A 27,056-nucleotide genomic window follows, 5' to 3' on the forward strand; every position below is an offset into this window, starting at 1 on the left:
TCTCAAGAAAGAAAAGGATGCTCAAGAAAGAAAAGGATGCTCTAGAAAGAAAAGGATGCTCCAGAAAGAAAAGGATTCTCAAGAAAGAAAAGAATGCTCCAGAAAGGAAAGGATGCTACAGAAAGGAAAGGATGCTCCAGAAAGAAAATGATGCTCCAGAAAAGGAAGCTCCAGAAAGAAAAGGATGCTCCAGAAAGAAAAGGATGCTCAAGAAAGAAAAGGATGCTCCAGAAAGAAAAGGATACTCCAGAAAGAAAAGGATTCTCAAGAAAGAAAAGAATGCTCCAGAAAGGAAAGGATGCTCCAGAAAGAAAAGGATGCTCCAGAAAGAAAAGGATGCTCAAGAAAGAAAAGGATGCTCCAGAAAGAAAAGGATTCTCAAGAAAGGAAAGGATGCTCCAGAAAGAAAAGGATTCTCAAGAAAGGAAAGGGTGCTCCAGAAAGGAAAGGATGCTCCAGAAAGAAAAGGATACTCCAGAAAGAAAAGGATTCTCAAGAAAGAAAAGAATGCTCCAGAAAGGAAAGGATGCTCCAGAAAGAAAAGGATGCTCCAGAAAGAAAAGGATACTCCAGAAAGAAAAGGATTCTCAAGAAAGAAAAGAATGCTCCAGAAAGGAAAGGATGCTCCAGAAAGAAAAGGATTCTCAAGAAAGGATGCTCCAGAAAGAAAAGGATGCTCCAGAAAGAAAAGGATGCTCCGGAAAGGAAAGGATGCTCCAGAAAGAAAAGGATGCTCAAGAAAGAAAAGGATGCTCCAGAAAGAAAAGGATTCTCAAGAAAGGAAAGGATGCTCCAGAAAAAAAAGGATTCTCAAGAAAGGAAAGGGTGCTCCAGAAAGGAAACTCCAGAAAGGAAAGGATGCTCCAGAAAGAGGAAACGATCCAGAAAGAACTGTGAGGGTGTAACTCCCCGATAATATGAACCAGCCATTGTGTCAGAGGTTCGGGTCTCCTTCTAGAAAAATATCGTCAATGTGGGGATAAGTCACATCACAACAAAGAGATGCATACTCTGTTTAATTCCATATTAACATACAAAACGCTCCGCAGCACCTCCTTGTAATGCAGAAAGCTTGTGCTTTAATGTCAGGATTTGTCGTATCGTCCTTTGAGATCCATCTGAAGGTTCATACAACAAATCCCTCCAGTTCAAGGACTAAAAAGTTCCTTTTCGTGTTATTGTTTAATAAGCTCTCCTGTCTAGATCTGGGGACTTCCAATTTCTGAAATGGTAGCATCTCTATCTTACAACGCCAATGATTTGATTGGTCAATACAGTAAGTGGACTTGTTCCTGCTGAATGTGGATACAACATCATTTTGGCAGTTCAGGATTCAACAGAAATGTACATAATGCAAAGACTACCACTTCAAAAAGAGGGTTCCTTTCTGTGTGACCATGCCAGGACAGCAGGTTCAGGAACAGAAAGCACTTATTCTGAAGACTAGGAAGACCTGAATATCTATTCCTATAAAACAGAAACACAGCCCAGATATAGTGTGTGTGTGTTGACATTGCAATATTGCAATTTCACATTTAGTGCTCACAGTTGACACACTTGACTCACGAATGAAAAAACTCAATCACTACACTTAACCGACACCACTGAAAACATCTGCTAGGCTACCGCGCGCCTTGTTCCACCTCGTCCTACGGGTATCTTTTCTGCCTGAGCTCAGGGATAAAAGTGGGGAAGAGAGAGGGGGGGGGGGGGTAATTGGTCCACCGGGAGGCGGTCGAGTCTTATTGGGTGAGGGTCGGTTCCAACAGGCCGAATAAGATTGCCGACGAACCGGGGAAGGTACGTTTGGAGTTTGGGGCGAGAGAATAAGGTCATGGATGGGGAAGTTCAGGATAGACCCATCTGACATGGGCACTGTGGGGGGGGGGGGGGGGGGCGATACAACCTTCCCAAAGCCAACAAGGTGGTGAGACTGACAACCGCATGAAACCATGAATGTCTTAGATGAGAGATCGTCCGAAGGTCTTCTCCATCTCTTCGATGCAGGTTCATCCGTTTTATCGACCTCGTACCAAGTCGTTGGAAAGGGGGTCACGTTGGACCATCGGGGGACTGGATGTGAGTTCAGGATCAGTCGCTATGGATTAATGGGAAGGGTTGTGTTTCTTTCTGTCGAGTGTAGACGACTTGTAGGAGTCGACACACTTCAAACAAACAGCGTCAAACGAAGGATTTGAATTTCCACAGTTCAAATAGTACTTCATACAAACTGGGGAGGGGAGGTCCAATGAGCTGGGACTGTTGGTTGGTAAGGGGATATTACGACCATTGGTCCTTTGAGATAGGAATGTTGAGTTTAATTGGATAGGCAGTGGACTGGGGAAGGTAAGCCAGGACTCGTCACATCTCGTCATGTTTCGGACTCCTTTGAGGGTCTGCTATGTGGACAACAGGGTCCACTAGTTTGAGGGTTATTTTGGAATGGGTGAGATTTGGTTTTAGTGGAGGGGTGTGACTCGTATCGGTTGATAGGAGAGGGTTCAGTTTGTGCTTGATGGGGAAGTTAGTGGAGTTGATTTAAAAGGCTCGGGATGCTTTGTGCTTGAAGCATACCCTCGAGGTCGGACGTAGGACATCCCACCCACACCTTTACAACGGGGGATCGTTCTGATTCTGAAACCGACAATCCAAAATCAAGCTCTCGTTTTGTCTGGTGTGTCTCGGCGAGAGCAACACCGTGAAACCCTCGGAGGACCGAAGTGTGTGCCGTTCCCCCACTTTAATTCAATTGATCGTATTTCGGCTGCAGACGTGTTCGTGAGCCAGTCGGTTTGAAGTACTCTGAACCTTTCGGGGTGAATGAGTGAGTTCACGTTGGATCGTTGGGGTGAACTTGTTGGGGAAGGTTTCAGGTTTTTGTGGACTGAAAATGGTGAAAGATGTTGTGTATCGGAGAAGTCTGTTTAAAATGAGGAGGGGTCATGGATAAGACTTATTGGTTTAGGGCTATTTAAAGGAAGAGGGGTGGGGGGCAGCCGAAGATAAAGGGTGTTCACATTAAGTTGGTTGGGAGAGGGGACGAACAGGCTCTCTTTTCAGTACTCATACTCTATCACAACACTGCTTTAGACCAGTAACCCCCGACAGATGGTTGGGTCCATGTTCTCCGTACCCATGGGAACCCATCTCCCCATCACACAAGGGAACACAGGGGCCACTATAACAGGCACACACTGGTGTGATGATGAACTAAACTCCCTTTGAGCTGACGTCCATCACTAATTGGCATGATGACACTGGTGCGTAAGCCTTCCTGTACCCCAGCTCAGTGGGAGGGGGGGGGGGCAGCCTACGTCTTCCCAGTCATGTGACTTGGGCTGTATATCTACCATTGACACAGTCTGACAATACAATGCAAACAAACAACATTTATACAGATTGGCAACTTCAGGACACCGTACACGGTGGAAGCAAAAGTCTTTTTTTTCTCATATATATATGTTTGAATTCCCGTAACTGGAGAGAAGGAGCATTACTTCTTATTGTCCAAACTGATGACAAGAGCTGGCAAAGAATGCTGGGAGGGTTCTGAGGTTTTGCTGTTGTTGTTGTTGTTGTTGCTTTTGCCATCACTGTCAGTGATCTCCTCCTGCTTCTTTTCCACCGCTGTCTCTGGGGGGTTGGCGGCAGCCATCTTGTTCTCAGAGTGGGTGGTGGTGGCGCAGGCTCCTGCCGGGCTGACGACGTGGGCCGGCTCGGCCGTACCGTTGGTGGTGGCCACATTGGCAACCACTGAGGGGGCGGGAATGTCAACCACCGGGGCGGCCTCAGTCTCAGGTGTGGCCACAACCGCCACCGGGACACTAGTCCCTGTGTCTCCCCCCCCGCCTGCCCCGTCACCAGGCCCAGCCTTACCCTCTGCCTCTCCACCGGGGCTGTTTTCTGCCGCTAGAACCGCGCTGTCTCCTCTTAAAACCTGGCTGTCGCTGTCGCCGTCCGCTGCCCCCGTCGTCTGGTTGTTCTCCGCGGCTCCGAGCTCCTCCTGCTTGTCGTTTCCGTCGGCGCTGCTTGAAGAGTTTCCAGCCTTCAGGTCCTCTACAGAGTTGGCTTCCGCTGCGGCGTCAGCACTGTCCCGGCTTCTGGCGCTGACGTCCTTCCCCTCTGTCTCCGCCAGAGCTTGGTTGAAACTGAAGGCTTGGATGAGGCGAATCAGGTGTTTGACTTTCTCCAGGGACAGATGCATGTCCTTCTGACGGGCCAGGATGGTGTTTTTGGTCTCCATGCATTTCTGATGAAAGAAGAACAGGTTTAACACCGCGAACGACTAATTATGATGCAGCTCCGTAACTTCCTGGGCTTCTAATGGATCGATCTGGATTTCTACAACAGCATGTTCCGTCAGTCCGTAAATGGAAGGTTTCTTTTGGTTGCTCAACTGTTTCTTACCGTTATAGAGCTGCTCAGCTGTTTGACTCTCTGTTCCAGCTGCTCTCGCTCCAGTTTCAGTTCAGCGCTCCATTTCATCAGCTTCTGTTTCTCCTCTTCTTTCGCTGCAGCAAACAAAACAAGAAGTAAACCGTTAATCTCACTGCTCGCCTTTGGAGAGAAGACGTTGGGACACAATCTTCTCACGTCACCTTCTTTGTAGGCGATATAGGAATGAACAATAGCCAGAGTACCAGGCCAGGGAATGGCTTCTTCTTTCTTCAGGATCTGGAGAGAGAAGCTCAGAGTTGTCACAGAGGAACATACTTAAAAAAGACTTGAGGGAGTTGTTGAGGCGCCACCCTGTGGTGAGGCTGAGAAGGGACAAGCAATGGAGTGGATGGATGTGGGATGCCAATCTGTACTGACACAATGAATGAGACAGAAGCACAAAAAAACAATACTGCATCATGTAATGCTTACAAAGGATTGAACAGTCCTAAAGTTCAGGACCGTGTGGCAGAAGGCCGGGCAGCAGATTTTACAGTCAACCATCGACTGGCTCTGATTGGCCCTTCTCCCTTCCCCCTGACTCGGGATCAGTCACGACTGCTGTGGTTACCTGATCTTGACATTTTGGACAGATCCACATGCCTTTAGGAATGGTTTTCAGGGGTGGATCCAGGCAGTCCAGGTGATAAACACGAGAACACGTGTCGCACATGAGCAACTGGCCACTGCGTCTGCACACAGTGCAGAAATCCTCATGGATGTCTCCCTGTGAGGAAGAATTGGACCAATCAGTTTCCCAGCCCAGCTGAGCCCCACCAACCATCCGTGGAGAGGCAGGGGGAGGCACCGTGATCTGGTCTGGTTTAGTCTACTGTTGGCCTCGTTTTGATGCCAATCGGACATGGTGTCTTACGTTAGCCCACAACATCGGGGAGTTAGCATGTGTTGTCGTTCTGAAAGGACGCTCTGGGCTACAGGACACTGTTCACTTTGTAAGGCTGAAAGTAAAACTGATGATTGATGGTTACCACATGAGGACGACAGACTAATGAAGTGTTTGTGGAGGTCTTGGGGTGTAAATGAGTGACAGCACTACTGGGCCAATGAGGACTGTGTGTGACGGGGTTTCTGCCCGTCTCCCCCATCGTTACTTACATCCCCAGAGCTGGGGCTGGGCAGGGGGAGGGGACGGACGGGGCTGGAGGGGGAGGTCGGGGTGAGGCTGCCCAGCTCCGGGACGCTGCTGTATTTGGGTGGGCGACCTGGGTGAAATGAGACAGACAACAAAGACGGAAAAACAAAGAAAAAAAGAAAGATGGAGAGGGGGGAAGAAAACAAAAACAAACAAGTCTGTATGACATACCTTGGAAAGGGAGTCTTCGTTGGCTAGCATGAGACAGGGGAGCGGTAAGGGAGGAAGAGGGGGAAGAGGAGTCAGAAGCACAGACAGCAGTGTTAGTGCAGGAGACCGAAGCCGAGCACGAGTACAAACTACTGCAGTCTACGAAGCTTTGCGTGGGCCGTCAACGTGTCTCAGAGGTTGTTAAAGGTCGCACCAGGGCTGCAGCCAGGACCTCAGACACCAAGAACATGTTCAGCCCCCAAATGAACCCCCTGACTTCTGACACGAGGGGTCTCTGATCTTCACATTCTGGACAGATCCACATGACTCTGGCTGGCTAGCTAGTTAGCTAGTCCCTATCCAAAGCTAGTTAGTTTGTTTCTCTCCAGAAATAGTTAGCTTGTTTATCTCCAGAGCTAGTTAGCTAGTCCCTCTCCAGAGCTAGTTAGCTTGTTTATCTCCAAAGCTAGTTAGCTAGTCCTTGTCCAGAGCTAGTTAGCTTGTCCCTCTCAAGAGCTAGTCCCTCGTTAGAGCTAGTTAGCTTGTCCCTCTCTAGAGCTAGTTAGCTCGTACCTCTCTAGAGCTAGTTAGCTAGTCCCTCTCCAGAGCTAGTTAGCTTGTTCCTCTCCAGAGCTAGTTAGCTTGTCCCTCTCTAGAGCTAGTTAGCTCGTACCTCTCTAGAGCTAGTTAGCTCGTCCCTCTCCAGAGCCAGTTAGCTTGTTCCTCTCCAGAGCTAGTTAGCTAGTCCCTTTCCAGGGCTAGTTAGCTAGTCACTCTCCAGAACTAGTTAGCTTGTTCCTCTCCAGAGCTAGTTAGCTAGTCCCTCTTCAGAACTAGTTAGCTAGTCCCTTTCCAGAGCTAGTTAGCTAGTCCCTCTCCAGAACTAGTTAGCTAGTCCCTTTCCAGAACTAGTTAGCTAGTCCTTTTCCAGAGCTAGTTAGCTAGTCCCTCTCCAGAGCCAGTTAGATAGTCCCTCTCCAGAACTAGTTAGCTAGTCCCTCTCCAGAGCCAGTTAGCTTGTTCCTCTCCAGAGCTAGTTAGATAGTCCCTCTTCAGAGCTAGTTAGCTAGTCCCTCTCCAGAACTAGTTAGCTAGTCCCTCTCCAGAGCTAGTTAGATAGTCCCTCTTCAGAACTAGTTAGCTAGTCCCTTTCCAGAGCTAGTTAGCTAGTCCCTCACCAGAACTAGTTAGCTAGTCTCTCTCCAGAACTAGTTAGCTAGTCCCTTTCCAGAACTAGTTAGATAGTCCCTCTCCAGAGCTAGTTAGCTAGTCCCTCTCCAGAGCCAGTTAGCTTGTTCCTCTCCAGAGCTAGTTAGATAGTCCCTCTCCAGAACTAGTTAGCTAGTCCCTTTCCAGAGCTAGTTAGCTAGTCCCTCTCCAGAGCCAGTTAGCTTGTTCCTCTCCAGAGCTAGTTAGATAGTCCCTCTTCAGAGCTAGTTAGCTAGTCCCTCTCCAGAGCTAGTTAGATAGTCCCTCTTCAGAGCTAGTTAGCTAGTCCCTCTCCAGAGCCAGTTAGATAGTCCCTCTCCAGAGCCAGTTAGATAGTCCCTCTTCAGAGCTAGTTAGCTAGTCCCTTTCCAGAGCTAGTTAGCTAGTCCCTCTCCAGAGCTAGTTAGATAGTCCCTCTTCAGAGCTAGTTAGCTCGTACCTCTCTAGAGCTAGTTAGATAGTCCCTCTCCAGAGCCAGTTAGCTTGTTCCTCTCCAGAGCTAGTTAGATAGTCCCTCTTCAGAGCTAGTTAGATAGTCCCTCTTCAGAACTAGTTAGCTAGTCCCTCTCCAGAGCCAGTTAGCTTGTTCCTCTCCAGAGCTAGTTAGCTAGTCCCTCTCCAGAGCTAGTTAGCTTGTTCCTCTCCAGAGCTAGTTAGATAGTCCCTCTTCAGAGCTAGTTAGCTAGTCCCTCTCCAGAGCTAGTTAGATAGTCCCTCTTCAGAGCTAGTTAGCTAGTCCCTCTCCAGAGCCAGTTAGATAGTCCCTCTCCAGAGCCAGTTAGATAGTCCCTCTTCAGAGCTAGTTAGCTAGTCCCTTTCCAGAGCTAGTTAGCTAGTCCCTCTCCAGAGCTAGTTAGATAGTCCCTCTTCAGAGCTAGTTAGCTCGTACCTCTCTAGAGCTAGTTAGATAGTCCCTCTCCAGAGCCAGTTAGCTTGTTCCTCTCCAGCGCTAGTTAGATAGTCCCTCTTCAGAGCTAGTTAGATAGTCCCTCTTCAGAACTAGTTAGCTAGTCCCTCTCCAGAGCCAGTTAGCTTGTTCCTCTCCAGAGCTAGTTAGCTAGTCCCTCTCTAGAGCCAGTTAGCTTGTTCCTCTCCAGAGCTAGTTAGATAGTCCCTCTCCAGAACTAGTTAGCTAGTCCCTTTCCAGAGCTAGTTAGCTAGTCCCTCTCCAGAGCTAGTTAGCCAGTCCCTCTCCAGAGCCAGTTAGCTAGTCCTCAGTGTCTTCAGGAGCCGCAGCGCGTTGATGACGACCGTCGACCCTCAAAGACGAGATGATGGGACACGGTGAGCGACACATGAATTCATTCAAATGAGGTGAGGAGAGTTCAGTGTGAAACAGAAACCTGAGATCACAGTTTAGTATTCTGAGTGTGAAGTCATACAAGACAGCTCCTGTGAGTCAGACACACAAGATCACTCAGATCCTTTCACAGGGCTCTCAAGTCTCACGCATTGAGCGTGAGACTCACGCATTTCGGTCTTATCTCACGCACTCCCGCCACACATCGAATTCCTCACGCTGAAAAAACCTCTCGGCTATTTAATGCTTGAATGCAGGGGTGCTCAATACGCCGATCGATTGTTCCGCTGCCGAGCTCCGACGCCGGTCTGCGCGCATTGGGATGGAGCAAAGATAGTCAATAGCACCCCCCCCGTTAACAACTCTTTTCGGCGCGCGCAACGGTCAGCTGTATCGGGTGCTGATGGAAATCTCACGCTTGCCTGTCTTCAAAACTTGAGAGCCCTGCTTTCATTCATATTAGTAACGTATCCTAACTTGTTTTTAAACTCTAACTCCTGCTCTGGTGAGTAAATGTACGACACTTCGCAGAATGCCTTTCGACAAATAAAGATGAGAACGGGTTCAACTGTATTTAGACTCGTTCTTCAAGGTCAGAAACGATGAGCTGCAGGCGACGACTTTAAATAATAAAGAAATAGTGAACAAACTTGTTGTTTTTGGATGACATCATCACCAATCAATCAATCAATCAATCCTTTCAGCCAAAACCTCAAGATTCATTAAGCTCAGCTGTAAGATTTAGGGCTGAAACCTGTATTTTACATTTCCCAGACGTAAAACAATATGAAGTAATATTTAGCATTCTTGAGATAGTTTTCATGTGAGGAATGTGCTGCTGCAGCTTTAAGAAACATCTATTTATATCTATATGTTGATATCTCCGAGTAGAACTCCGGCTTTGAGACGTTAGACCAGCGTGAGGAAGCGACAGGAAGCAGGAAGCAGGAAGCAGGAAACAGGAAGCAGGAAGCAGGAAGGAGACTAGTTCCCCAGCGGGTTATAGGCAGGTTTAGTCTCCAGTGAACTCTACAGGACTTATACGGACCTCTCTTCCTGGTCCCCAGGTGCAGAGGGCTGTTCAGGTAACTCACGGCACTCTTTTTCCTCTAAAAACAAGAGAATATTGAAGATGAATAAACAGATGCAATACTGTAGATTAAACTCCTATAATACCATCAATAAAATAAAGGGTGACAATAGAAATAGTGTCTACATATTAGAGCGCCTCACCTCGGGCTCGAACACGGCTCCGCTGTACACCGGGTTGGCCGTGGTCCTCCTCTTCCTCTCCTGCCTCTTGCTCTGAATCTCTGCAAAGCACAAGGTCACGTTAGGAGACGCCTCCCCTGCAGGACGAGCAGCTGGAGGAATTAAGCTCACCTTCCAGGTGGTCGTGAGTCACCAGGCCGAGAGACACCATGAAGGCCAGTTTCTATGGGGAGAGAGAAGGTCAGACACGAGAACGTCTCCTTCACTCGATGACACGTCTCCTTCACTCGATGACACGTCTCCTTCACTCGATGTCACGTCTCCTTCACTCGATGACACGTCTCCTTCACTCGATGTCACGTCTCCTTCACTCGATGTCACGTCTCCTTCACTCGATGACACGTCTCCTTCACTCGATGACACGTCTCCTTCACTCGATGACACGTCTCCTTCACTCGATGTCACGTCTCCTTCACTCGATGACACGTCTCCTACACTCGATGCCTTGTCTCCTACACTCGATGCCACGTCTCCTACACTCGATGCCTTGTCTCCTGCGGTACCTTTTTAGTATCGATACCTCGTACAACATTACCTCCGGGTTCTCCTCTCTCTTGGGTCGGGGGGGAGGAGGAGACAGAGGAGGAGTGGAGGAGGAGAGGAGGCTGATCACGACCTTCTGCTCGGCTCCTCCTCCAGATTTAAGAGTCTGCTGAGAGGAGGAGGAGGAAGAGGAAGAGGAGGAGGAAGAGGAGAACACAGATTCAAACTCAAAGCAGCTTCAGGAAAACAACCTCATCTTTATAGCCAACATGTTTCAAAGACGGATCCCGGTGTGGGCCAGGTGGGCTACCGGGACAGGTGGGCTACTGACAGGTGGGCTACTGACAGGTGGGCTACTGATAGGTGGGCTACTGACAGGTGGACTACTGATAGGTGGGCTACTGACAGGTGGACTACTGATAGGTGGGCTACTGACAGGTGGACTACTGACAGGTGGGCTACTGACAGGTGGACTACTGACAGGTGGGCTACTGACAGGTGGGCTACTGACAGGTGGACTACTGACAGGTGGGCTACTGACAGGTGGGCTACCGGGACAGGTGGGCTACTGACAGGTGGGCTACTGACAGGTGGGCTACCGGGACAGGTGGACTACTGACAGGTGGGCTACTGACAGGTGGGCTACTGACAGGTGGGCTACTGACAGGTGGGCTACCGGGACAGGTGGACTACTGACAGGTGGGCTACTGACAGGTGGGCTACTGACAGGTGGACTACTGACAGGTGGGCTACTGACAGGTGGGCTACTGACAGGTGGGCTACCGGGACAGGTGGACTACTGACAGGTGGGCTACTGACAGGTGGGCTACTGACAGGTGGGCTACTGACAGGTGGGCTACCAGGACAGGTGGACTACTGACAGGTGGGCTACTGGGACTATACTGGGAGCAAGCTATGCTCACTGGGTGCTGGTGGGGAGCTGCTGGTACACGGTGAACATTGTGGTTGTTTACTTGTTCTTTGGCTATTTTGTTTGTTTGTTCATCTCACAAAATCAACCTGCTGTGTCAAGTATTAATAAAAATGTTCCAGGAACCTCCTCCTCCTCCACCTCCTCCTTTTCCTCCTCCACCTCCTCCTCCTCCTCCTCCTGCTCCTCCTCCTCCTCCTCCTGCTCTCCTACCTTGGGCTCAGCTGTCAGGCTGCTGATCTGGATGGGCTTGGCGGGGGTCGGGGTGAAGCCGGGCGCCTGGGCGGGGCTGGCGAGTCGGGCGGGGCTAGCGGAGACTGGCGTGGTGATGACGATGCCCGTCAGGGGGGTGGAGCCTGTCCGGCCGCAGGGCTGGCCGTTCACGATGCGGACCTGGTGGATGGGCGCCGCCGAGGGCAGCGAGGACGACAGCTTGGTGGCCAGCATGACGGGCCTCTGGAGCAGCTGGGGAGCCGCCATCATGGGCGGGGGAGGGGCCGGGGCGATGTGGACGTTGGTGGGCGGGGCCGGTTTGGGCCGGACCTAGAGACGACAGACAGCCAATCAGAGAGCGGCACCAGAATGAGCCGACACTGCTGGGTAATGTCACTGTTGAGCTACTGGTACTACTGATACTAGTCTTGCTGATACTAGTACTGCTGGTTAGGGATGCACCGATCTGATCGGCACCGATCCATATCGGCCGATATTCCCATTATCGGTTTTGATCGGCGTTCTCAAAACGGCCGATCAGATGACGTAACATCTGCGAGAACTATCAGAGACGTTTCAATCGCAGCGCACCGCAACGGAGACGATGCGCCCGGCGAGGGCCGCAGAATGAGAGGTCAGAGGGGATCCTCACCACCGAGCGGCGTCCCCGTCCCCCGAGTTGAATCTCTGGGTCGACTCAGCCGACTCTCACATGTCTGCCCCTAGAGACTGACGCTCACGGTAAACGCATTCCATCGGGAGCGTGCGAGAGTTTTGATAAAGTTAGCGGAAGGATTTATGTGACAACATCCGGTTTTGCAAAGTTAGCGGAAAGAACCACGTGAAACAACATCCGTTTTTCAAAATAAGATGTCGACAAATCAAACACATAAAAGTAAACAATGAACTGATTTAGTATCTTTATAGATCGTTTCTGAGATTTAGCTTAAATTATGCTAACATTAAAACAGTTTTACTGTACCAAGGAAGAGTTTATAAAAATAAGTCAGACTTTTGTATGTTAAGAAAAGTCCTGTATATAGATTTCCCCAAGAGTTCCAGGAAATGAATGATGCAGATGTGTTCCATACATATCTGAAATCCACTACAATAGCAATCAAACAATTTTAATGTATCAATTAGGACATTTTTCAAAGTAAAAGTCCTAAATGTTTAAAGAAATCGGTAATTTCTTTAATGTTTGAGGTGCTTTATATATGTATTTCCTCATAGTCCTAGGCAATAATGCTACACAATAAATAGAATGCTTCAATCGACACCGTGATCGGTGATCGGTATTATCGGATCGGCAGATACTGATTTCAGTGATCGGTGATCGGCACCAAAAACCTGATCGGTGCATCTCTACTGCTGGTACTACTGATACTAGTACTACTTCCACTAATTCTACTACTGATACTAGTACTACTGATACTAGTACTACTGATACTAGTACTACTACCACTGGTTCTACTACTGATACTAGTACACATGACTCGTCAGCTGCTCCGTGGAGGTGGAGCTGACATGTTTTTAAAGTCTCTGATGATCCTTTCAGGATGTTTAGAGTTTGTTGCCATGATGTCATCGTTCACCTTGAGGTTGTGAAATGTCCAGCCAGCTGTTCTACACTACGTTGGGTTCTGGTTATAATTCTCAGTGCTGTTAGATCATAACATGTATCTTCTTTTCATGAATGTTGATTTGTAGACTCTCGTAATGATGCCATAGAGCTCACTGCCGTCACATTGTGGTCACTCATGGTACTGCAACACATTCTATTGGCGTATAAACGTCTATGTGCGTCTCTCTCGACAGCTGTTGGACATTTAGTGTAAATGCTCCTTTTCTTCAGGCGTTATCGAACAGTGTTACGGCTGCAGGTGCTCCCAGTGACATTACTCAGCACAGGTAAACAACATGTTTACAGGTAAAGGGTTAAAACACACAGCCAGGAACACAAAATACCAAGAAGCTGTGGGAAAAACAAGCTGTGACCACACAAGGTAAAAACACACTCGCACACTCACATCCCGTTCACAGGTCATTGGAAAAATAAAGAAGCACAACGAGAGGAGGAGAGATGAGTATAGAGGCAGCACAGAGCAAACAATGTTTCAGCGCCACGGAGCAAGGCATGAGTGTTTGCTTTGCTGCCCTCTGCTGGAGGGGAGGAGTCACCTCAGGTGGGCCACACACGCTGGTCTGAGGGGGTTAGGGTGGGAGGCGGGTCTTATAGGGACGCACCTGTGGCTGAAAGGTGGGTCGAGGCGTCAGTCTAGGAGGAGGGACAAACTGAGGAACTTTGATTGGCTGGGTGGTGGTGGTGGCCTGCACCTGAGACAAAACCACAGCACATGTGGATCTGTGCTGCTGTACGGCGACACGTCTGCTCTCGCCACGTCTGCTCTCGCCACGTCACGTCTGCTCTCGCCACGTCTGCTCTCGACACGTCACGTCTGCTCTCGCCACGTCTGCTCTCGCCACGTCAGGTCTGCTCTCGCCACGTCTGCTCTCGCCACGTCAGGTCTGCTCTCGCCACGTCTGCTCTCGCCATGTCACGTCTGCTCTCGCCACGTCACGTCTGCTCTCGCCACGTCACGTCTGCTCTCGCCACGTCACGTCTGCTCTCGCCACGTCACGTCTGCTCTCGCCACGTCACGTCTGCTCTCGACACGTCACGTCTGCTCTCGCCACGTCACGTCTGCTCTCGCCACGTCACGTCTGCTCTCGCCACGTCACGTCTGCTCTCGACACGTCTGCTCTCGCCACGTCTGCTCTCGTCACGTCACGTCTGCTCTCGCCACGTCACGTCTGCTCTCGCCACGTCACGTCTGCTCTCGCCACGTCACGTCTGCTCTCGCCACGTCTGCTCTCGCCACGTCACGTCTGCTCGTCACGTCTGCTCTCGCCACGCCACGTCTGCTCTCGTCACGTCTGCTCTCGCCACGTCTGCTCTCGCCACGTCACGTCTGCTCTCGCCACGTCACGTCTGCTCTCGCCACGTCTGCTCTCGCCACGTCACGTCTGCTCTCCTTACGTCTGCTCTCGTTACGTCTGCTCTCCTTACGTCTGCTCTCGACACGTCTGCTCTCGCCATGTCTGCTCTCCTTACGTCTGCTCTCCTTACGTCTGCTCTCGACACGTCTGCTCTCCTTACGTCTGCTCTCGTTCCGGACAGGTTTTGTTAAACAACTTGCTGATGTGACTTAATTCTCGGGACGTTGTGGTATCACGACGCTTATCTTCGACCTCTACTGGTCCTCCATAACATTGTGACGTGTCAGGTAAACTGGACCCGCATGACTCCACCGCCTTAAATGTGCGATACGTGATCCAGATGACAACACGTATGTTCGAATAAACCGGAGAAGACGACGCGCAACCGCCCAGTGGGACAAAGGGGAGGGTCTTACCACGATGGCGTTCTTGGATACCAGGCGCACCGGCTCCGAGCTCTGACCGGTCAGCTTGCCGGCCACCTGTAGGTTGATGGGGGCGTTCTGCAGGTCGGATTTGGTGATGGCCGTGGTTACCATAGCAACGGTGGGCAGGAGCTGCTGCAGGACGGAGCCGGGCAGAGCGGCGGCAGCTTTCAGCACCAGAGGTAGAGTCTTCGTGGTGAGGACCGGCGTCACCATCAGGGTCTGAGGTCGGAGAATTTACAGTTTAACCTCTTTCCCAGCATGCAATCTGATAAACGAACGGTTGGAACTCAACGCTCCGTGTGATTTCGGATACCGGAAACTGTAAAACAGTTGACAACTTTTTTTACTTTCACTGGACGCAACATTGTCAGCTTTTGGAAACTTTTACTCTCATCGCCCCAATTTTATCGTTTAAACGTACACCAGAGTCACGTAAACAGGAAGTCACACGCCGGAACATAACTTCTACAAACTAATAAATATATATATTCAGTGTATATATACACATGTGTCTACCTGTTGCAGTCCTCCAGGTGTCTGCTGGCTCTGCTTCATGTGGACTCCTGGAGGAGTCTGAACCAGCAGCTGCAGCTTCGCCTCCGGCTCCTGTTTCAACAACAACTCCTTCCTCAGCTGCTCCACCACCTTCTTCTGCAGGAGGAGAGGAGACATGAGAGGAGACATGAGAGGAGACCGGAGAGGAGACATGAGAGGAGACAGGAGGTGAGGAGACAGGAGAGGAGACATGAGAGGAGACATGAGGAGACAGGAGGTGAGGAGACATGGGAGGAGACATGAGAGGAGATCAGAGAGGAGACCTGAGAGGAGACCTGAGAGGAGACATGAGAGGAGACAGGGCTTATATATTAGAGGAGACAGGAGAGGAGACAGGAGAGGAGATCGGAGAGGAGACCTGAGAGGAGACAGGAGAGGAGACATGGAAGGAGACATGAGAGGAGACAGGAGGTGAGGAGACAGGAGAGGAGACATGAGGAGACATGGGAGGAGACCTGAGAGGAGACCTGAGAGGAGACATGAGAGGAGACAGGACGTGAGGAGACATTATATATTAGAGGAGACAGGAGAGGAGACATAGGAGGAGACATGAGAGGAGATCGGAGAGGAGACCTGAGAGGAGACAGGAGAGGAGACATGGAAGGAGACATGAGAGGAGACAGGAGGTGAGGAGACATTAGATATTAGAGGAGACAGGAGAGGAGACAGGAGAGGAGACATGAGAGGAGACAGGAGAGGAGACATGAGAGGAGACAGGAGGTGAGGAGACATTAGATATTAGAGGAGACAGGAGAGGAGACATGAGAGGAGACAGGAGGTGAGGAGACAGGAGAGGAGACATGAGGGGAGACAGGAGAGGAGACATGAGAGGAGACAGGAGGTGAGGAGACAGGAGAGGAGACATGAGAGGAGACAGGAGGTGAGGAGACATGAGAGGAGACAGGAGAGGAGACATGAGAGGAGACAGGAGGTGAGGAGACAGGAGAGGAGACATGAGAGGAGACAGGAGAGGAGACATGAGAGGAGACAGGAGGTGAGGAGACAGGAGGAGACATGAGAGGAGACAGGAGAGGAGACATGAGAGGAGACAGGAGGTGAGGAGACAGGAGAGGAGACAGGAGGTGAGGAGACAGGAGAGGAGACATGAGAGGAGACAGGAGAGGAGACATGAGAGGAGACAGGAGGTGAGGAGACATTAGATATTAGAGGAGACAGGAGAGGAGACATAGGAGGAGACATGAGAGGAGACCTGAGAGGAGACATGAGAGGAGACAGGAGGTGAGGAGACATTAGATATTAGAGGAGACAGGAGAGAATACATGAGACAAGAAATGAGAGGAGACATGAGGAGACATGATGTGAGGAGACAGGAGACAGGAGAGGAGACATGAGACAAGAAATGAGAGGAGACATGAGGAGACATGAGGTGAGGAGAGGAGACAGGAGGTGAGGAGAGGAGACAGGAGACAGGAGAGGAGACATGAGACAAGAAATGAGGAGACATGAGGTGATGAGAGGAGACAGGAGGTGAGGAAACAGTGGAGACGTTATGAGCCCCTGAAGCATCGATATGATGAAGAGAAGCAGACCAACATGAAGAGGACCAGAGAGGTGATGTCATCAATATATTCTGATCTGATCGTTACGGATCATTGAAGTGATCGGTTGACCTGGTGCTAGATACACAACCCAGACTCAAAACAACAACAACACAGACTCAAACAAAACAAAAACAACAACCCAGACTCAAAACAACAACCCAGAATCAAAACAACAACAACACAGACTCAAAGCAACAACACAGACTCAAAACAACAACAACAGACTCAAAACAACAACACAGACTCAAACCAAACAAAAACAACAACCCAGACTCAAAACAACAACAACACAGACTCAAACAAAACAAAAACAACAACACAGACTCAAAACAACAACCCAGAATCAAAACAACAACAACACAGACTCAAAGCAACAACACAGACTCAAAACAACAACAACACAGACTCAAAACAACAACACAGATTCAAACAAAACAAAAACAACAACCCAGACTCAAAACAACAACAACACAGACTCAAAGCAACAACACAGACTCAAAACAACAACCCAGACTCAAAGCAACAACACAGACTGAAAGCAACAACACAGACTCAAAGCAACAACAACACACTCAAACAAAACAACACAGACTCAAAACAACAACACAGACTCAAAACAACAACAACACGGACTCAAACAAAACAACAACACAGACTTAAAACAACAACACACTCAAAACAACAACAATACGGACTCAAAACAACAATACGGACTCAAAACAACAACACAGATTCAAAACAACACAGACTCAAAGACACAACAACACAGACTCAAAACAACAACAATACGGACTCAAAACAACAATACAGATTCAAAACAACAACACAGACTCAAAGACACAACAACACAGACTCAAAACAACAACCACAACACAAACTCAAAGACACAACAACACAGACTCAAAACAACAACAACACAGACTCAAACAAAACAACAACAAAGACTCAAAACAACAACACAGACTCAAAACAGCAACAACACAGACTCAAACAAAACAACAACACAGACTCAAAACAGCAACAACACAGACTCAAACAAAACAACAACACAGACTCAAAGCAACGACACAGTCAAAACAACAACAACAACACACTCAAAACACTGAAATGTCCTCTTCAATACACCTTCCCTATGGTTATATATGACTCTCACACACACATATACACACACACACACACACATGTGTATAATATATATATATATATATATATATACACACGTGTATGAATACATTATATATATATACGCACGTATGTATATATATATATACCTCCCCCTCGACCCATGTGGAGCCGCCCCCCCCGGCCCCCAGCAGGACCCTCACCGGAGGATCCTCTGCAGGAGGTGAGTGACACACACACACACACACACACACACACGTCCTACTCCAGTATATAGGAACAAGGACCTGATTCTCGCTGAGCGCTGTGATCTTGGCTTGAAGTTCGTGGAGCTGCTTCTTCAGATCTGCGTTCTGGAAACAGGAAACAGGAAGTCAGGGGTTAAAGATCTGCATCGTCTTCATGTGTGAAACGTTGCGGGGACAAACAGGTGTTCAGGAGTCACTTTTTACCTGAGGGTCCTGCTTCATCTGGGAGACCAGTTTCTGTAGAAGAAGACCAGAGTCAGAGGACAAACACACCTGCTGGCCACACAGGGAACTACACCACTGTCTAGAGACGTATCAGACAAGTATGACGGCATAGAAATATGAGGACACGTATGACGTCATAGAAATATGAGGACACGTATGACGTCATAGTAATATTAAGACAAGTATGACATCATAGAAATATGAGGACAAGTATGACGTCATAGAAATATGAGGACACGTATGACGTCATAGTAATATTAAGACAAGTATGATGTCATAGAAATATGAGGACTATGACTTCATAGAAATATTAAGACAAGTATGACGTCATAGAAATATGAGGACTATGACATCATGGAAATAGGTGGTTTTAGAGGTCACTGGAGTCTGGGTGAGACTCACAGGCCCCGACTCTCTCAAACAGCCGAGGGTTTGAGTCCTGAGGACTTTGATTCATTCATGAAAACTTTCTGTCAGTCAGCACTTCTGCAGACTTTGCCTGAGGGTATTACCCACAATGCATAGTGGCGTGACCACAGGTATTACATCACAGTGTCACCTGACTCATTACCTGATGGATCTGGATCTCCACCTTCAGGGCCTCCTGCAACGTCTGGAGCTCCATCATGGACCCAGTCAGTCTGCCAGCTGATCGATCAGCCTGCAAAGGTCACCAGAGGTCAAAGGTCACCAATGGCCAAGGTCACCAGACAGCATCACCACAGGACGTTCAATATTATTACTGTAATATCTGTTATTAATGATGTACATTAATACTTTGTGTGTACTTTTATTAGAGTAATAACTGTTATTAATGATGTACATTAATACTTTGTGTGTGTACTTTTATTAGAGTAATAACTGTTATTAATGATCATACCTGCAAACTCATGAGGGGTGAAAAAGGTGACAACGGGGGGGGGGGGGGGGTGACTTTCTTTTTTTTGTCACACCACATCCACGTTGTTTGAAGCCTCAAAGCTTTTAGAACCACAACTACAGTCATTTTAATGTTCGGACCACAAATCTAAATAATGATAATAAACAGTTTAAGAACAAAAGGTCCTCCGCTCTGACTCAGCCCTATAATGATAGTAATAACAAATATACATTGTCATTATATATAATATGGTTAAAGTCATTCATGAACCAACTTCCTTTTTTGTTGCCTGAACAGTCCTCATGGACTTCTCCCTGAATCTGTTCTGTCTCTACCTGTTTGTCACGATACTCATATTATAACTTCTATACATATTACATACCTGCCATAAATATCATGATACCCGATACCAGAATTCAATACACCATACAAACAATATGGTACCATAAATACGAGACTGGTATATTTATCTATAATAGTAATAAATAAAACATCTGTATGGTTCAATTTTTACCAACTTGTTCAACACTTAACAAATGACAGTAATATGAGTATTAATACAGCCAGATATGAATGAAACTACATGGTTCCATCATAGCATTGATTATCACTATGAGGCCGTTAGTCTCTGACCAGATGATACACAGTTCATCAGGATGAGCAGCTGGAGAGTTACAGAACTTTACAGACTGAAACATTTCACTTCTGGCATCTTTTTATTTGTTAAGCCGAAGTCGGTCTCTAAGCTCCGCCTCTTCTCTCGCTGTGAGCTGCGCAGCGCAGTGTGCGCAGACAGCTCGACACGGAGCAGCGCGTGCGCTCTGATCGCTCTCTTAATGAAGGATCGATACTAAACATATGCTAAATCACATGGTGTTTAACGTACGGGTACTTTGTTAGCATCACTACACCGTGCAGCGTGACAGCAGCAGATGTAGCGGACTAACATTCAAGCTAACCTGAACCCCCAAACGCTGTGGACATCTGAACGCTGATTGGCCGAGACGCGACACGCCCATCAAAGATGTTTTATTGCGAAGAGCACCACTTCACACTTTTCTCCGCGTCTCACTGCAATCTCAACGGCAGCGGGCCAGGTGACCCCCCCCCAAAAAACAAAAACTCTTCGGATCTCCACGATTCACGTGGATGACCTATTTTGAGTTTAAAACGGTTAATTTCACCAAAAGGTGACAAGTTTGCAGGTATGAATGATGTACATTAATACTTTGTGTGTGTACTTTTATTACAGTAATATCTGTTATTAATGATGTACATGAATACTTTGTGTGTACTTTTATTACAGTAATATCTGTTATTAATGATGTACATTAATACTTTGTGTGTGTACTTTTATTACAGTAATATCTGTTATTAATGATGTACATGAATACTTTGTGTGTACTTTTATTACAGTAATATCTGTTATTAATGATGTACATTAATACTTTGTGTGTACTTTTATTACAGTAATATCTGTTATTAATGATGTACATTAATACTTTGTGTGTGTACTTTTACCTGAACACCAACTCCAGGAGGAAAACCATCCAACTGAAGCATTAAAGTGCCGCTGAAGAAAAACACAAAGAAACTTCTACCGTCAATTAAAACACAGGAACATTTGTTATATTATATATATATTATATATATATATATATATACACACACATGTATATGAGTTACATGTAATAATGTGAATCAGTGTACAAAAACATGAATACTATGATATTGCTTCACCTTATTATAATAAGGAAGCTTATTTATTAAAGAGGATGTATTTATTATGTAGTTAAACTTAATTATAGTAACTTCACGGAAGTAATAAAACACATTAGATATACCTTATTCTGATAGAAACAAGGGACATCAAATATTGTAATACACATTTCTAATTATTATTAGATATACTTAATATATGAAATATAATTATCCTTGTCGACTTAATAAAGTTTATATTTCTGAAAACTTTCAGTAAAATGACTAAATGTTATTTTAGAATAAGAATATTGAACACTTTAATCCTCTTTACTTATTTTAATAATTACAATAAAACAATAGAAGTAAAGTAACTTAATTTTCATATATTTACTTTCTGTTAAAATTCTATTATATGAAACAAATGATATGATATAAAACATGTTCACTTCATTTGTATTATGAAATGGAGAAGGAAGAAAAGTGCAGATACTAATACATTGGAAGTGATACTTATATATATATACACTTATATCTATATATATGTACATAGAAGTACATAGAAGTGCAGATACTAATACACTGGAAGTGATACTTATATATATATGCACTTATATATATATATATTTGTACATAGAAGTACATAGAAGTGCAGATACTAATACACTGGAAGTGATACTTATATATATATATATATATACATAGAAGTACAGATACTAATGCATTCAACGTGATATATATATATAGAAGTGTAGATACTAATACACTGGAAGTGATACTTATATAGAAGTATATGTACTTATCCACTGAAAGTGATACTTATATATATATAGAGACGTACAGATACTAATACATATATTTCTAATACTAGTACACTATTACATGTACTTCTAATACTAGTACACTCCTACATGTACTTATACTACTAGTACACTAGTACATGCACTTTTAAGACTAGTACATGTACTACCAATACGAGTACACTAGTACATGTACTTCTACTACTAGTACACTAGTACATGCACTTATAATACTAGTACATGTACTTATAATACTAGTACACTACTACATGTACTTATAATACTAGTACACTAGTACATGCACTTATAATACTAGTACATGTACTTCTACTACTAGTACACTAGTACATGCACTTATAATACTAGTACATGTACTTATACTAGTACACTACTACATGTACTTATAATACTAGTACACTAGTACATGCACTTATAAGACTAGTACATGTACTTCTAATACGAGTACACTAGTACATGCACTTCTAATACTAGTACACTAGTACATGCACTTATAATACCAGTACATGTACTTCTAATACTAGTACACTAGTACATGCACTTATAATTAGAGATGGGTATCGTTTGGGGTTTTTCCGATACCGGTGCTAAACCGGTACTTTTAAAACGATACCGGTGCCTAAACGGTGCCTGAACCGATAATTTTTTTTTTTTACGCACAATGAGGACATTAAAAACCTCTTTGGCCATATTCCCTGTAGAAGCCGTTATCATGGAGCACCGACACACAACGGATATCAGACTGTTAACATCCACAATATATGTTCTCCATTATATGAGGTGATATGTATCGTCATGTGCAGACCTTATAGGGTTAACCTGTCACTGTGTTGATGGGCAAAGAGAACAACCAATCAGAGGTACTGAAGATGACACGTGACAAATAAAGTTTTGCTTCTGACAGCGAGAGTTACACTGAAACAAAGTGACGCCCCACGGTCTTTATTCCTCCGTCATTATATTCCCGGTAACACCGGGTATACAGCCGGGATCGCTGGACACCAACACATCTGCTAGCAGACTGTCACGCTCGTAGCTCGTAGCTAGCGCTAGCTACGAGCTAGCTTAAACATGGTTATAATGGCTAATTTATAATTTCTTGGGCTACTTTTATGAATGCAAGACTTGCAGTCAACGTTCCGGTACTAATCTGAGTTCAGGCTGCTCTTTTATTCATCTGTCTCCACGTGTTCAGGGGACCGGTGACGGCCTCCCCGTCGCGCCCAGCCTGACGCTGGTGTGCTCCACACGGCCACGCCTCCGCTCTCAAAGTTAAATATGAGAGGCTCGTAACCTGCTGACAGGGCGGAGTCACCAGAGAAGTTCATAACAATAGTTTTTTTTCAATTTCAATCGGCTCAGGTACCGGAAAGAAGCACCGAAATGTGCGTTGCGCTTCGGTCCGGGTAATACCGGTTGTACCGGAAACCGGTGCCAATGGCCAATGGCACCGGTTTCCGGTACCCAACCCTACTTATAATACTAGTACATGTACTTCCAATACTAGTACATTAGTACATGCACTTATAAGACTAGTACATGTACTTATAATACGAGTACACTAGTCCATGTACTTAATATTTAAACATTTCAAAGTGTTCAAAGGGAAACGTGAGGAAACATTTTGATGTTTCTTTGAAAACAAAGATGATGAATCACTTCATTCTGAGGTGAAACTTAAAGTACCGATGAGGAGACTCACCACCTGGCTGATGGACTGCACTCCACCCCTCTGAGCTGCCCTGGGACACACAACAGACGCACCTCGTTACAAACAGCCTGCAATCAATACTATTAATGATTAATCACTAATATTAAACTTTATGCACTACACATTGATAACGTCTTCAACAACTGCAAAAGACTTTGTTTAAAATATCATGTTTTCATGAGAATGAATGAAATAAATATCTCTATAGTCAAAATATTCACAACAGAATCAACCAATGAAACCAGAGGATGTGAGCGCTGTGGTGAACGTGTTGCTCCTGAACGCATCGCTGTGCTGCTGTTCGGACTCCATGCACCACTTTCCTCTTGAAAGTTATTATACAGTAAAAGTACACAAGTAGTATCCTCTGTGTGTAATTAAAGTACACAAGTAGTATCCTCTGTGTGTAATTAAAGTACACAAGTAGTATCCTCTGTGTGTAATTAAAGTACACAAGTAGTATCGTCTTAGTGTAGTGAAAGTACACAAGTATTATCTGTGTGTAGTGAAAGTACACAAGTATGATCATTTTAGTGTAGTGAAAGTACACAAGTAGTATCATCTGTGTAGTGAAAGTATACAAGTATCATTATCTGTGTGTAGTGAAAGTACACACGTATCATTATCTGTGTGTAGTGAAAGTACACAAGTATCATCATCTGTGTGTAGTGAAAGTATACAAGTATCATCATCTGTGTGTAGTGAAAGTACACAAGTATCATCATCTGTGTGTAGTGAAAGTATACAAGTATCATCATCTGTGTGTAGTGAAAGTATACAAGTATCATTATCTGTGTGTAGTGAAAGTACACAAGTATCATCATCTGTGTGGAGTATCATCATCTGTGTAGTGAAAGTACACAAGTATCATCATCTGTGTGGAGTGAAAGTACACAAGTAGTATCATCTGTGTAGTGAAAGTACACAAGTATCATCATCTGTGTGGAGTGAAAGTACACAAGTATCATTATCTGTGTGTAGTGAAAGTACACACGTATCATCATCTGTGTGTAGAGAAAGTATACAAGTATCATTATCTGTGTGTAGTGAAAGTACACACGTATCATTCTCTGTGTGTAGTGAAAGTACACAAGTATCATCATCTGTGTGGAGTGAAAGTACACAAGTATTATCATCTTAGTGTAGTGAAAGTACACAAGTATCATCATCTGTGTGGAGTGAAAGTATACAAGTATCATTATCTGTGTGTAGTGAAAGTACACAAGTATCATTATCTGTGTGGAGTGAAAGTACACAAGTATCATCATCTGTGTGTAGTGAAAGTACACACGTATCATCATCTGTGTGTAGAGAAAGTACACAAGTATCATCATCTGTGTGTAGTTATAGTATCAGTAGTAAAAGTACACAAGTATTATCATCTTAGTGTAGTGAAAGTACACAAGTATCATCATCTGTGTGTAGTTAAAGTACACAAGTATTATCATCTTAGTGTAGTTAAAGTACACAAGTATTATCATCTTAGTGTAGTTAAAGTACTTGTGTACAAGTGGGACATGAAGTTTTCTGGATCCACTTACATAATCAGATCATGAAGTACAAGTACATCAAATTATACTTGTATACATAACTTGTGTACAAGTACTTCCTGATAAAGAGTACTGTGTTTAAGTACTATATATACTGTGTATAAGTAATGTGTATAAGTACTATAATACTGTGTATAGTAATGCACATAAGTACTGTGTATAATACATCTACATACTGTGTATAAGTAATGTGTATAAGTACTATAATACTGTGTATACGTTATGTGTATAAGTACAATAATACTGTGTATAAGTACTGTGTATAAGTACTATAGTACTGTGTATGAGGACTATAATACTGTTTATAAGTAGTATAGTACTGTGTATAATTACTATAGTACCGTGTATAAGTACTATAATACCATGTATATGAACTATAGTAGCCTACTGTGTATAAGTATTATAATACCGTGTATAAGTACGATAGTACCGTATATAAGTACTATATTAGCGTGTATATGTACTATAGTACTATGTATAAGTACTATAGTGCTGTGTATAAGTACTATAATACCGTGTATAATTACTATAATACCGTGTATAGGTACTATAGTACCGTGTATAAGTACTATAGTACCGTGTATAAGTACTATAATACCGTGTATAATTACTATAATACCGTGTATAAGTGCTATAGTACCGTGTATAAGTACTATATTAGCGTGTATAAGTACTATAGTACTATGTATAAGTGCTATAGTACCGTGTATAAGTACTATAATACCGTGTATAATTACTATAATACCGTGTATAGGTACTATAGTACCGTGTATAAGTACTATAGTACCGTGTATAAGTACTATAATACCGTGTATAATTACTATAGTACAGTGTATAAGTACTATAATACCGTGTATAATTACTATAGTAGTGTATAAGTACTATAATACCGTGTATAAGTACTATAGTACAGTGTATAAGTACTATAGTACCGTGTATAAGTACTATAGTACCGTGCATAAGTACTATAGTACTGTGTATCTCGCCAGACTCCAGTCACTAAACAGCCGTTTTAAGCTCCGCGCGGGCGCTGTCCGTTAATTGGAGTAATTGTTCCCCGAGTGGAGCACCAAGTTGTCCGGGTAGAACTTCATCCCTCCCCGCCGCAGAGGGCCCAGCGACCCGGGCAATAGAAGCTAAAATGGAAGGTTTTCAAGATGAGAGCCGCTCAGTGCGAGTTCACCATGAAAAGTGTGTTTCTTTTTGTTTGTGCTGCGTAATAAACGTGTTATAACCTCGTTATTACACCTCGGTCTGCAGCTTTATAACAACACACACCCAACCCCCCTCCTCCACCCTTCCAACCCACCAAGGTGAGCCCTCCCTGGATGCACCGGGGTCCGGGGCGCTGCTCCGCGGGGGCACACGCACCCAAACACCGGGGAGATGTTCCGGGGAGCAAGTGGTGCCGTTAGCACGCTAAGCTAACGCAGCTAGCCGCACCGAGCTAACGGACCCACCGGAGAACTTCACCGAAGAGCCGCCGCAAGGAGAGCAAACATCCGCTGCAGCCGGAGCGGACCCCCCCCCCCCCCCGGTACCACCGCAGCGGGGACCCGGTACCAGGACGCCATCTTCCCTCCCCCCCATCCTCCCTCCTCCCTCCTGCCTCCTCTCGGTGAGCAGCGGAGGAGGTGCAAGTTGTCTCGGCCCCTCGTCCTCCAGAACTCCCAGAATAAGAAGCAGCTAAACAGGAACCAGGACCCGAAGCCCCGGGACCCGGAGCCCACCGGGTCGGGCTCGCTCACCTGGCCGCCGCCGCACCGCACACGCCCGGATGCAGAAGCACCGCGGCGCACAGGTGGAGTTTGACAACACGGACGATTAAAGTTATGGAATAAAAAAAAGCCCCAATGTGCACTTACTGAGCAGCAGTCCTCCTCTGGAGTAATTAAATATATAAATGTAAAGCAGCCGATCCGCGGCGGAACCGCAGCGCACGCACGCGCACGCTCTCCAGTGCGCGCACAGCTTTGTGTTGTTGCCGTATTTTATGTTGAGTTTCAGCGGATTTGAGTAAAAAAACAGAGAAAACTGACAAAAAAACAAGAAAGACTCTTCTTTCTCTCTCATTCAGCCGGCCGCAGCCGCAGCATGCGCCGCGGAAGCTG

The 27,056-nt window shown here is 45.8% G+C and overlaps 1 protein-coding gene across 6 annotated transcripts; it reads right to left on the bottom strand.

Moving 5' to 3' along the window:
• Positions 1 to 996: 996 nt before the first annotated feature.
• Positions 997 to 26,977, bottom strand: phf21ab (PHD finger protein 21Ab). Of its 6 annotated transcripts, none has more exons than XM_056416256.1 (19): positions 26,811 to 26,977; positions 23,387 to 23,426; positions 20,690 to 20,741; positions 18,860 to 18,949; positions 18,268 to 18,300; positions 18,103 to 18,168; positions 15,093 to 15,227; positions 14,565 to 14,795; positions 13,396 to 13,485; positions 11,149 to 11,478; positions 10,057 to 10,170; positions 9,633 to 9,684; positions 9,483 to 9,562; positions 9,298 to 9,358; positions 5,554 to 5,660; positions 5,009 to 5,164; positions 4,599 to 4,674; positions 4,408 to 4,511; positions 997 to 4,249 (listed from the first exon to the last, which is right to left on the bottom strand). In XM_056416256.1, exons 3-19 carry the CDS (start codon positions 20,729 to 20,731, stop codon positions 3,494 to 3,496), a joined length of 2,523 nt encoding a protein of 840 aa, XP_056272231.1. In that variant the 5' UTR covers positions 20,732 to 20,741; positions 23,387 to 23,426; positions 26,811 to 26,977; the 3' UTR covers positions 997 to 3,493. The 6 variants fall into 6 exon arrangements, with proteins under 6 accessions (XP_056272231.1, XP_056272228.1, XP_056272230.1 ...); XM_056416253.1 differs by having other exon boundaries at positions 10,057 to 10,173; XM_056416255.1 differs by lacking the exon at positions 23,387 to 23,426 and having other exon boundaries at positions 10,057 to 10,173.
• Between the last annotated feature and the right edge of the window lie 79 nt (positions 26,978 to 27,056).

The sequence above is a fragment of the Pseudoliparis swirei genome, chromosome 6 (assembly GCF_029220125.1).
Source record: "Pseudoliparis swirei isolate HS2019 ecotype Mariana Trench chromosome 6, NWPU_hadal_v1, whole genome shotgun sequence".
Classification (NCBI taxonomy): Eukaryota; Metazoa; Chordata; class Actinopteri; order Perciformes; family Liparidae; genus Pseudoliparis; species Pseudoliparis swirei.

Bases quoted from the DNA above. Each gene is read 5' to 3' on its own strand.
- phf21ab (XM_056416255.1), bottom strand. From the start codon at position 20,731: ATGCTTCAGTTGGATGGTTTTCCTCCTGGAGTTGGTGTTCAG. The intron at 5,165-5,553 runs GTAAGTAACGAT...TCTTCCTCACAG, and splicing joins CCAGCCCCAGCTCTGGGGAT to GGAGACATCCATGAGGATTT. The intron at 4,512-4,598 runs GTGACGTGAGAA...TGTTTGCTGCAG, and splicing joins CTATATCGCCTACAAAGAAG to CGAAAGAAGAGGAGAAACAG.